Source organism: Acromyrmex echinatior, chromosome 7 (genome assembly GCF_024713525.1).
Source record: "Acromyrmex echinatior isolate Ae372 chromosome 7, ASM2471352v2, whole genome shotgun sequence".
Classification (NCBI taxonomy): domain Eukaryota; kingdom Metazoa; phylum Arthropoda; class Insecta; order Hymenoptera; family Formicidae; genus Acromyrmex; species Acromyrmex echinatior.
This window is the reverse complement of record NC_141858.1, coordinates 11,067,575-11,079,231: the sequence shown is the minus strand read 5'-3', so window position 1 is coordinate 11,079,231 and position 11,657 is coordinate 11,067,575. Positions and strand designations below refer to the sequence as shown.

General features: G+C 30.8%; 2 protein-coding genes across 8 annotated transcripts; both read right to left on the bottom strand.

Annotated features, from left to right (window-relative positions):
• Window positions 1-229: 229 nt before the first annotated feature.
• LOC105154587 (activator of 90 kDa heat shock protein ATPase homolog 1) lies at window positions 230-3,482 on the bottom strand. Of its 5 annotated transcripts, none has more exons than XM_011070232.2 (9): window positions 3,166-3,481; window positions 2,811-3,068; window positions 2,592-2,671; window positions 1,699-1,892; window positions 1,414-1,534; window positions 1,236-1,324; window positions 1,039-1,173; window positions 709-944; window positions 230-621 (listed from the first exon to the last, which is right to left on the bottom strand). In XM_011070232.2, exons 2-9 carry the CDS (start codon window positions 2,888-2,890, stop codon window positions 537-539), a joined length of 1,020 nt encoding a protein of 339 aa, XP_011068534.1. In that variant the 5' UTR covers window positions 2,891-3,068; window positions 3,166-3,481; the 3' UTR covers window positions 230-536. The 5 variants fall into 5 exon arrangements, with proteins under 5 accessions (XP_011068534.1, XP_011068532.1, XP_087263901.1 ...); XM_011070230.2 differs by having other exon boundaries at window positions 2,811-3,054; XM_087407775.1 differs by having other exon boundaries at window positions 3,170-3,481.
• Window positions 3,483-4,636: 1,154 nt separating this feature from the next.
• LOC105154586 (Cuticular protein 56F) lies at window positions 4,637-11,280 on the bottom strand. 3 transcript variants are annotated; one of them, XM_087407776.1, is made up of 4 exons: window positions 7,767-10,390; window positions 7,351-7,470; window positions 5,343-5,586; window positions 4,637-5,258 (listed from the first exon to the last, which is right to left on the bottom strand). In XM_087407776.1, exons 1-3 carry the CDS (start codon window positions 7,776-7,778, stop codon window positions 5,344-5,346), a joined length of 375 nt encoding a protein of 124 aa, XP_087263902.1. In that variant the 5' UTR covers window positions 7,779-10,390; the 3' UTR covers window positions 4,637-5,258; window position 5,343. The 3 variants fall into 3 exon arrangements, with proteins under 3 accessions (XP_087263902.1, XP_011068531.1, XP_011068529.1); XM_011070229.2 differs by lacking the exon at window positions 7,767-10,390 and adding an exon at window positions 10,427-11,280 and having other exon boundaries at window positions 4,637-5,586; XM_011070227.2 differs by having other exon boundaries at window positions 4,637-5,586; window positions 7,767-10,388.
• Window positions 11,281-11,657: the final 377 nt, after the last annotated feature.

Genomic DNA, 11,657 nt, shown 5'->3' with positions numbered 1-11,657 from the left:
AAAAATGATCATCACTTTTTATTATGTATAAAAAAATGTCCGTTCTTTTCATGAGAAGACTGATTACTTTACCAACTTTTTTTTCAATTAAAGAGATATATGTAGAGTTTACAGCAATTGCAAAAATGTTTATTTGATAATTGACTTGAAGTTACATCGTTATGATTTAAAGGAATAAAGGCTTGATATATCGGTCATTCTCATACGGAAAGAACAGATTGAAATCTCATTGATCTTTATCTCATGATTTATTAGACAGACACATCTAATAGATAGAGACATACAAGTCACTTGCAATGTCGCGCGGCAATGTAGCACGCAGCGATATTAATTTATAGTTTTACACAAGGCAGTACCAAATATACGAAGAGAGAACAGAGTAAACCTGTATAGTATACGCTTCCTTTCCACCGCATCATAGACTTCATCTATGCTCCCGCAAAAGTCAAGCGCTCGCGCGACTGCGTGTAAATCCACGCAATCTGTACGATTGTTCTACTTAGCAATAAATAAATATCCATTAGAGTGAATTTAGATCACATGAAGTATCCGAAGCCGAAGGTTCGTTTTATAGCATCCCAGTAATACCTGTCCCAATTCTCCTTCGTAGAGAGCTCCTCGCTGAAAATCACGACGTTTCCGCATGACAATTTTACTTGTCAATAATACCGTTAAATTTTAACAGAAAGTCATTGTTCTCGAGTTTACCTCACTGGGACACCGCTCTGAGTTAAATTGACCTCAGTATGATCGTTCTTTTCACAGATATCGATCGTAACATCGCTGAAATGTCCGGACGGCCACTGTTTACAACGCCATTTTTGGATAATCTTCGTTGGAGTGATCTCTATAAATTCGCCATGAATATTGCCACCGAATAGCTCAAATTGACCATTTTTCTTCGGTTCTAGCTTTACCGGATTCTTCGTAAATGCTTGTACCATCTGTGAAAATTAAAAATTCTGTTATAAGTTGGCTAGTGGCTTAGTTTACATTAATAACGTCTATATTAAGACAATAATTCGGTAAAATTATTACCTCGATCGAAGAGAGGACGTTGTAAAATTCATCCGCTCTGCATTGAAATTTTACGTTTTGTTTAATCGTAGTGGTTGAGATTTTACAGTTTGCTGTTTTATTGTTCGTTGGAGTTACTGCAGCATTCATTTGCATCTTGAAAGGAAATACATTATTAATTATTTTACTAATTTATATTATAAATATATTATACATACCTTAATATTAAAACCAGATGTTATGTTAGAAATATTTTCCTTTTCTTTATCGTTATCTTTTTTAGGAAGTATCATTCCTTTCGTAAACTCTGCAAATAAAAAAAGATGGATTACAAATGTTACATATTTTTTTAAATATAATGAGCAATTTACATCACAAGTTAACAAATTAACTTACCTTCTTTTAGAGAAGATATATATTTCTTTAATTTTTCTCTTATTGCATCTTTACCCTTAGTATGTAAGAATTGTTTAACTTTCTCTCCTTCATCTGTACTATCTTTTAATGTAACTTCAATCTACAAATTACAAAACATGTGTCTATTTAAATTCTTGCAATTTAATAGTATACTAAATATCAAAGGAAAATGATTACTGATCGATAAACTAAAAAAATGAAACAAATAATAGTTTGAACCATTGCCTAATTTAATAATTATATAATTTAATTAAAAATACTTACATCTACTTCACTAATATCATTTTCTTCAGAAAGATTAGGAATATTAATTTTACCCTCAATGTCCTTACTGGAGTTTCCATCTAATATCCACTTAAGAACAATATTCCATTCATAAAAAAAAATAAGTTTCCCTTTTCTATTATTTGCTACCGCCTCACCTTCACACTTTTCCATTTCTGTTATTTTACATGATACTACAAATTAAAATAAGATTTATCAATAAAGTTTAAAAATATTATAATTTCAGGACATAGTATAGTGTTCCATTTTCATAAGATATGATAAAATGTTTTAGATGAAAACAGAACGGTTAAAAAAAAAATATATTTTAGTCACGTTACTTTTTTTTAGGTAGAAGCGCTAAAAATATATGAAGATCACCTTTACTTTTTTATATGAAATTATGTAATTATCTTACATATTATTCCACTAATTTTTCTGCATATAAAAGTATTAAAAATGTACACCAAAAAACAAGTTAACAAGATATTTTATACTGTATTCTGACACATATATTAATGTTAAATATCTTTATTAATATCTATTAATATCTATTGATTTTGTGATAATCGTGCCTTAATACTTTTGTGAATAAAATATTGAAATTAATCAATTGTTCATTTTAAAAATTATCCATTCTCTAGTTTTTTTATTCATTTATTCGATATCTCTATCTTAACACTTTTGTATGCAGAATTAAAGGAATCATATTAATTAAAAAAACCAGTAACATAACCAAAAACATATCCCTCGAAATCGTTCTATCTAAAATACTTTTTCATATCACATTTTTCAAGATATTTGCTTGTGACAATTAATATTAATATTAATATGTATAGAGATACTATACATATTTTTTCCAAATTTCCAATTTATAAGTGCATGTTACCAACCTCCCTCTCCCTCAATTTTGAAATTTATAAAAAGTTCTTTCAACTTTTCTTGTGACCATGCACAGGCATTCTTCTCCGTCCTACAGAACAATTTTAATATATTAAAAAGTAAAGAAAAAATGAGCACTTTGAGAAACAATCAAATGCTGCATATACTATTAGGATCGAATAATCGACTTAAAGATATCCCAACTAACATGATTATGTAGAGCAACATACCAATGCCAGTTATTAACATTAGTTGCATCAGGTCTCTCTTCCACAATCCAACGTGGATCGCCTTCGCCCCATTTTGCCATGCTTCCAAGTGATTGTGTCGGGGATTTAACAATAACGTTCCGAGCCAAGCGCACTGGAGCTGGAGCGCAAGGCAATTTCCAATTTGCAGAGCCGTTGGAGATAAATCGAGACCGCTGAGCTAACCTTCTAGAAAACTCAGTTTTCCAGAACAACTGGAACTCGCCTGCGTAACATAACCTATGTTTTAAACGGTAATGAGACGATCATCAGTCGATGGACGTCCGTTAATGAATGAGATCCATTGTGATTTTTTCAGCATACACGCATTACTTACTTACGAGTCGTCCTGCGAACTGCGGTTAGCAAGCGTTCCGAGTTTAATGTCGGGCCGCGTTTTTCGTGACGGCTCGCTCGTAAAATGCAAGTGTTCCGTTTGCGCTTACAAGGTGTTGCTTCGCGCGGCGGTTTATTGTGAGACGACGACAGAACCCGCTGTCAGAGTCAACAATACCGATTAATAATACTGATTCGCTCGCGAATCTTCAGTCTAGACTGCCATGAAACGAATCTGATTATCTGACGCTGACCGAATTGGCGTGCACACCACGGAGCATGCTCGAGCATTCTGGAAACTTCGACTGGGATTGATACCGAGGTGGCGCACTCAAGCGATTTTCGATCACGTGTTGCAAATGGCGGAATTTGTCCGCGGCAATATATCAATTTGCCGACCGTAATTATTGGAAATTACTGTTCGCGATTATTAGATAACTTATAATTAATAATGTACTAATTTATCAGCTAGATTCTGCATTCTCCTTTATATTATCATTATTTCAATGCCTAAGGACGATGTTCTGTTTTTAAGAACCAATTAGTTTCCTTTTTTTTTTTTTAAATTAAAACACAAACTTATTTTTGATCAAAGCGGATCTTAGATGTTTAAGTATTTTAGAGTGATTTTGTATTTAATTCTGCAAATCTCAAGTCGAAATCTTTTTCAGTCTTGAAATGTAATCATGAACACGAAGAGTCGAGAATAATATAATAATATATTATATAATAATTTAATAATTTTTGATGCTAATTCTTTCTTTTAAGTAATGATTATTTTTAACAATGAATATTTTCTTGGTAAATAATCTTATAAAATGTACTTATTACAAATTTTAGAAAAACATTGATACTTAAAACAAGACTGTGTTCTTTTGAGGAATATAAAATTGATCAAAGAAATGGCTTTATATAATAAGTAAATTAAATATGTTTTAATTTAATAATCTTAATTGAAATGTATAGAATTCAGAATGTTTTGAATAAATTTAATGCTTGATAGATTTGCGGATATATAAACTTTTGAATTATTTGAAACAGATAATTATTTGCGTATTCAATATGTATTATATTTTTTTGTGTGTAAATTGCTTGTATGAGTCTCCACAATTGAACATCCCGTATGTAATATTCTAACAACAAGAAAAACATAGAACGAATTTAAATCAAAATAATATTGTAGTTCTCTCCAAAAATAAATTAAATATACATACATATAAATTTATAAATGAATTATATTTGATTTATTTTTGGAGCCACAAAGCTATTTTATTTTATTTTATGTGGGACATTTTCAATCCCCAATCTCTGCGCATCTAAAGTTTCAATTCAGATTGGAATTTGGATTGGCTTTTTATATATAATATATAATGCTGTGAAATCTATTGAGATTTAGAATTGTTTGCATCGCGGCTGCTTGCAGCGAAACGTTTGCAGGATATCAGACATCAAAGAGAACAAGGGGAGAGAGGTTTTATTATATTTCTTCGTCAAATTATTTATTATACATTACAGAAAAGATCGTTGTCACAATCACGGCGAACGTTTCGCTTGTATTATTTTGATCTTCCTGAACAAAAAGTCATTCTTTTATATTATTCGAGTGTATACAACAGTATCTAATACTACTAATATTCGACATGTCCACGAATGGATCTCAATCATGTTTGTCATATATCTTTAGACCCGATTCCATCAATGTAGGATTAACTTTAATCTCGGTTTAACTTACTCTTTATTTACTCTAATTCTTAGAGTTACAAGAATTATCTATTCTAATACTTAGAATTATTCTTTATTTTAGAATTTATCTAAATCTTACAAGAATCATCTTGTTAGAATTAGAAAAAGATAAAGAGTGAATTGAATTGAGATTAAATAAGTTAAACTTACATTGGTAGAACCAGACTTAAGAGCAGAGGTCGGCTCTGAAGTTATTATTATCATATATTGAATCTCGTTAATAAAAAAGGATATTTGTTTTTTTCCTTAACACAAATATCTACATAATCTTTGATTTCGCCTCTTGATTCGCAAAGCCCAAGATATTCTTTGGTTCTTTATAAAAAACGTTTATAAAAAAACCGCCGATCCCTGTTCAAGAATATATAATATTTAATCGACCTTTTTAATGCGCTAAAAAAGATCGGTACTTAATTGCAAAAAAAGAGTCAGTACTCTAATATTTGTAGCCCTCTTGCGCCGGTCCTGGAGCGGGATAAGTGGCGGTTCCTTCGTATCGTATCATCGGCCGATACCCATTCTGATCAGCGATATAATCGACGATCTGGGTCCTACCATCCGGCAGCAGTACATGATAGGTTCCCGTGGCCTCCATGTCCTTCCTCATCTCACGATGCCCAAAGTCTAGACCTGCCACCGCGTCCTGGACCTCATACGAAAACTCATAGTTCGCTGGATCCTGACATAAGTTTCAATAAGAACATGTCTAATAATAGCGAGACCAGGTGATCGATTGTGTATTTTGAAACGAGATGAAAATTACAAAAAAGTGAGAAAGTGTTACCAACTGTTTTACCAATAAAATTATAAATATTTTAATAAATTTGCTCACTTTTGTCATTTTCACCTCATTTCAAGATACAAAATCAATCCCCAGAAAAGTGTCATAAGGAATAAGTTCCACTTGACATTTGCAATACTTACGGATATCCACAGAAAAAACGGTTTTTGCTAAAGTATTTAAAAATTGTGCTACAGATTTGAAAATAATTTTGTTAAACATCCAAAATAATTATATAGAACGCTCGAACTGATTGCTAGAATGTCAAAACTTTTTGCAGCATTACTCTTGTTTAAGTTTCTTACATAATTATTTTGATTGTTCAACTTAAAGTTTTTAGATCTGTATCTACCTAAATTTTTAGATACCTTACACGGAAAAAAATGTTTGATTGAATTAACTAGAATTCTGATGGAAAATGAACGATCCAGAATTCTGATTAAGTCTACTGAATGTTGATTATTTCAACTAGAATTTTAGATTTAACCAGAAATCTTGTAGATTTAATTAAAATTCTAGATTGTTCATTTTCCATCAGAATTCTAGTTAATTCAACTAAACATTTTTTTCTGTGTAACAAAATCATTATTTGCTTTTGTTTAACATTTGATAAATCACAAGACTGTGTTCAACAGAGAAAGCAGCTTTGCAATTGTCATGAAATTCTTCAGTATGATTGATTTTGCCCTTAAATTCTCATTGGATCTAAATGTATAAACCAATTATATTAAAGAATTTTACAACAGTAGTAAAATTGCTTTCTCTATTTAATTTAGCCAATCAATGGCTGCTTAATAGTTGAAAGAGTGCTCGCTGTTAGTGTTCTAAATCATCCTTATATATTATCTAATCAGATTTTTAGATCTCTAGAAGAATACAATAACACCGAGCGCTCCGTGATTCTTTAATACAGTTGGTTCCTACACTTATTGTTAGATCCAGCGAAGAACTAAGACAAGTAAGCAATCATATTAAAGAATCACTGATACGATCGTTTAATTTTCTCTGCTTAACGCAATCGATGATATTCGCAAGTATTGCGAATGTCAAAGAGAACATAGCCAAGAATCACATATTGCACATTTCGAAAATAAAGTGTATCTCGATGATTAGCGGATTTCTAACGATTAAGGCTCAGTTTCACAACTTATGATTAACTCTTAACCGAGGTTAAGCTTGACTTATTCCTTATCTCTTTCTAATACTAAAATTGGAAAGATGAGAAATAAGTTGAACCTCATTAACCATGAGTTATGAAACTGAGCCTAAATTATCATCTAGTCTGAAGGACCTCGCACCAATCTTATGGAAAATGTCTTTCTGCGGATTTGGCTAATTTTTGGATATGTTGTAGTTTTCTTCTGAACAAACGTCTCAATGGGCACAACTTGATTCTATGAGCCGTTTCCACGTTACAAACCTTGAAAGGTCCAGTAATCATGTAAAATCTGAACCTTTCAAGACTTGTAGCGCGGAAACGGTTCATAGGATCAAGTTGTGCCCATTGAGACATTTGTTCAGAATGATGAAAACTACAACATATCCAAAAATTAGCCAAATCCGCAGAAAGACATTTTCCATAAATTGGATATGGGGTCCTTTCTGTTCTATTTCTTTTTTTTTCTTGAAGTTATTTATTACATATAATAAATACATACTTACACCGGCCCAATCGTCCGGATGACCGGTCCCGCCTCCTCCAGTACGAGGGCCAGGTGGAAGATAAGCCGGACCTTGCGGTTCGTTCCGAACTCCTACTAGAAACATCGCTAATAATGCTGCCTGTGCGAAAAAAGAAACACGGAAACTTGTACACGTATTGATGAAAAAGAAAGATTCTGACGTAATGAATTAATGAGAAAACGATTTCGCACCATTCGATGTAATGATATTGATTCGATGCAAAATGATAAATAAATTAATTAAATGTGATTAATATATTATGATAAAGAGACGCTTTTTTACTATAAGAAAAAGAGTTGATTAACTCTTTATCTCGTTTGCCGATTTACACAAAATCTTCTGCAGAATTTTAATGAAAATTCTACAAAATGCTTCCGCGAAGTATTTGTACCAACCTTACGGATCATTAGAAATTCGATAAAATTGTACGATCGTTCGCGAAACTGAGATGGTTCATCTCGACAACCATGGTTTTATAGCGTCCAATTCAGCCCCGACGGAACGATGATTGGAGTACGCAATATTCGTTATTCGGGGAGTTTTGGTGCGATCGCATAACTGTAATTATGGCTAATAATAAAACCGCAGGTTTTTTGCGATGAGTCTAATCATTCGTTCGGTGTAATCGCGATGATTCCTGATTCTGTGCAATTGTCGAAATACGAAGCCGTGGTCTCTTCCTCTTAGTTATATTTTCAAGTAATTTGTAACGATTAAACGTGTCTCGCGTTCTTAAAATTGGATTAAAAGATTTAATTACTTTACACACTGCCATTCTAGACTACTATTATGACACAAAATTCACTAAATAGACAAATCCTAAATTTATTTTTGTCAATATTATTATCAATAGACTGATAAAGCGTTCAGATAGTTTCTTAATTCTATGTGAAAAACGCGTTTGGCAATATCTCAAGAATTTGTTAGCGGGTTTGTTCGATGGTGGTTGCCATATAATTTGCATGAAAGCCTTAGTCAAGAGACAGAGATAACAATAAGTTAGATTAATAGTTCTCCTTTCGATTGCATCACTGTTTTTTCCGTAGGCAGATACGTCGCAAGATTTAAACGACGTGTTGCAAGATATCGTAATAGATATCACGAATCAAATTGCAACAATAAACGATGCGACTTTAAAGTAGCATTTTACTTCACATTAATTCACTTAAGGATGTATCACATTGTACAGTCTCTGCAAAGAAAATTAATTTGGAAATGTATTTAATACTTACACTTTAAATAAACTACATACATATGAAGATTGTGTGAATAAGATTACATTTCTATTTAATAACACTTTTGTCATTTATTTATTTTATTTGTAATTATTTTTAAAAATTAAAATTTAAAAAATGATAATAAAAATCTAATATTTTTGGGTAAGTTCTTTAAATATTCAAAATTACTTATACAAAGTTTCATTGCGATTCACTGATCAGTTACAAGGATATAGAACAAATAAATATTTTATTAATCTACTGGACAATGTATTGCAATGTAGCTGTACATGAATAATCTTGAATACATTATGTACTTACATTAAAAATTTGAGATTTTTGTTATTTATTTTATAATATATTTCCATATATTTTTATTAGAGCACAGATTAAACAAATACTACTATTCATTAAAATAACTTATGATCCAGATAATAAACCATCACCAAATTTGACGTATTATTTTTAAATGTGATTTAGAATAATTTATAATTTTTGCATAATTTTATTATCATTTTGAAAATATGTGTAAAACATCATTAAAGAGGAACGATTCGCATTAGATAAATCTTTTAATTAGTGCATCATAGATACTCGTTACTAAAAAATTTCTATGAAATTATGAGTGAGTGAATGAGTGAGCGAGAGAGAAAGAGAGAGGAAAACTGGCTACATTTAACAGAAAAAGCAACTTCCCAGAAAACACAAAGTTCAAAATGATGTGATATAAAACATCTTAAAGATGTCTTAAAATAGACTTAAAGATATTTTTGTGAGAATAGTCCAGAAGACGACTTATGTGCATTTTTATCAATGTAAATTAACTTTGATCTCGATTTAATTTATTCTTTATCTTTTTTTTTATGCTTAGAACTGAAAAAAGATAAAAAGTAAGTTAAATCGAGAGTTAAACTAGAATTACTAGAAACGAGCATTAAAGATATTTTTATGAGAACAGTTTAAAGCTTAATCTAAAATGTACTTTTTGCTTCCTATTTCTTTATAGTTTTTACTTCTTGCCTTTTTTTCTCTTTACGACCGTTTTATCGACAATCGTGTTCCTTATCTCTTTCGAAGTGAACTTTTATCTCGGGCGATAGAAAACGAATAAATTGTGCTGTGTACAAGATAAGAAGTAAAAAGGCAAGAGGTAAAAAGTAGTAAGAAGCAAAACATAGAAAGCAAAGAGTACGGTGTAAATTAGGCTTTAAAAACATATTATAAACGACTTTTACAATTAAAAACGTTTTAAATTTTATGTTGTCTGAGTTTACAACTGTTATAAGATTCTTTAATATGATTATTTAATGCTAGTATTCATCAATGTACACAGATTAACTTTAATTTTGGTTCAACTCTTCATCTTTTTCTAATTTTTAGAATCTTAGGTCCTTTTTCCGGCAATTAGCTTTTTTCATGCAATATTTATGTAATATATATCGTAATAGAGAAGTATTATAATATGTAACTTCTTAAAGCTATTATATAAATTCATTTGATATTTTGTACTCATTTGTACAATAAAAAAGTGTTCGGTAAAAAATTTTTCATGCATGAATATGTATAAACATACATAATGAATATTTATGCATGCTTATGTATGTTTATACATATTTATTCACAAATTACATATTCACAAATGAAAAATTTTTTACCGGGTAACAAGTTATTTTAATTTTTATTAATATCAAAATTTTATAATTAGGTCTTTATTCCCTGCCCATCCCCTCAATTATATATATTAAAGAACCTTATAACAATTATAGAGCTGCTTTTTCTGCTGAATGCAATCGAAATATTTTAATGTTGTAAAATATAGTGGATATTTTATAACGCACGTGTGGTTTTCACTGGATGGACGAACAGAATAAGCGGTAAATTCCGCGCTATGGCAAGGAGTTTTTTTCCGACGTTACGTTGCTAGGCAACGTTGCTAGGCACGAAAACAATTCCGAGAATTCACTGGGTGCGCCTGAGGCGGACAAATTTCGTGGAACCGAGTTTTTCCGGATCAGGCGAGTTTTTAATATATTTTTGATAGTTTTAATTCATTTAATTTTCCGATTGACGATTTATTATCGTACGCTGATTTAACAAATACGTTGCAGTAACTTTTTACTTTCTTTTCACATAAATATAGAATTTCACAAATTGCATAATGAACTCATCGCAAAGCCAATCTATGCAAGCTAAGCAAATTACGCGATTTGCGATTGCCGTTTGTATGAAATTTGTGAAGCACGAATAGATAGAGTCGAGTTTGCATTGTCATTTAGTATTCGTGCCGGTTCGCCAGTGATTTTTCGACAACATCAAAGCGAATCGTTGCAAATGAATAAATTGTATTGGTTTGTATGTACGGAAAGAGTTACATTAAACAAGCAATGAAAGAATCGCGAATAGTAGTATAGCATATTTTTGTTTAATTGTTTAATATAATTAAGATCGAATGAGTTGTTATATGTTATATTCACTTTTATTATAAAGAGATTTATGGACAATATTCAATCATAGTCATTTCTATATGTGAATAGAGACATTCTTATTTATATGCATCACATAAATCATCTTATGTATGCATTTATATATTTACAAATTTATATCTACATAAAATTTACTTATAAATTCCTTTACATTCCTTAAAAGACTCGTTACTATATTAGAGATTGAAATTGAGGGAGAGAAAAATATTTAATTTAACAATTCAAAAGAAAAAATCAATAATTTAATGAACTTTGCTTTTGATTAATCAAATTTATTCTCAATCTTCTAATACGAATATTAGAAAATATAACAGAATACATAAATTTCACGTAGATATGAATTTGTTACTTATAAATGTATATATATATATATATATATATACAGTGCATAAATACAAAGTAATTAAGAACAGCTAAAAAATTATTAGCAAACGGTTAATACGAGACTGTCACGGCAAATGTTTTTGAAACCAATAAAACATTTCAACGCGTCATAGTATCCCGAAACGTTAGCAATATTGTATTGTTTTAAACACAAAGGCCTATGCCTCAACACGCGTGACCTTGTTAACTGCGAAGTCAGTCG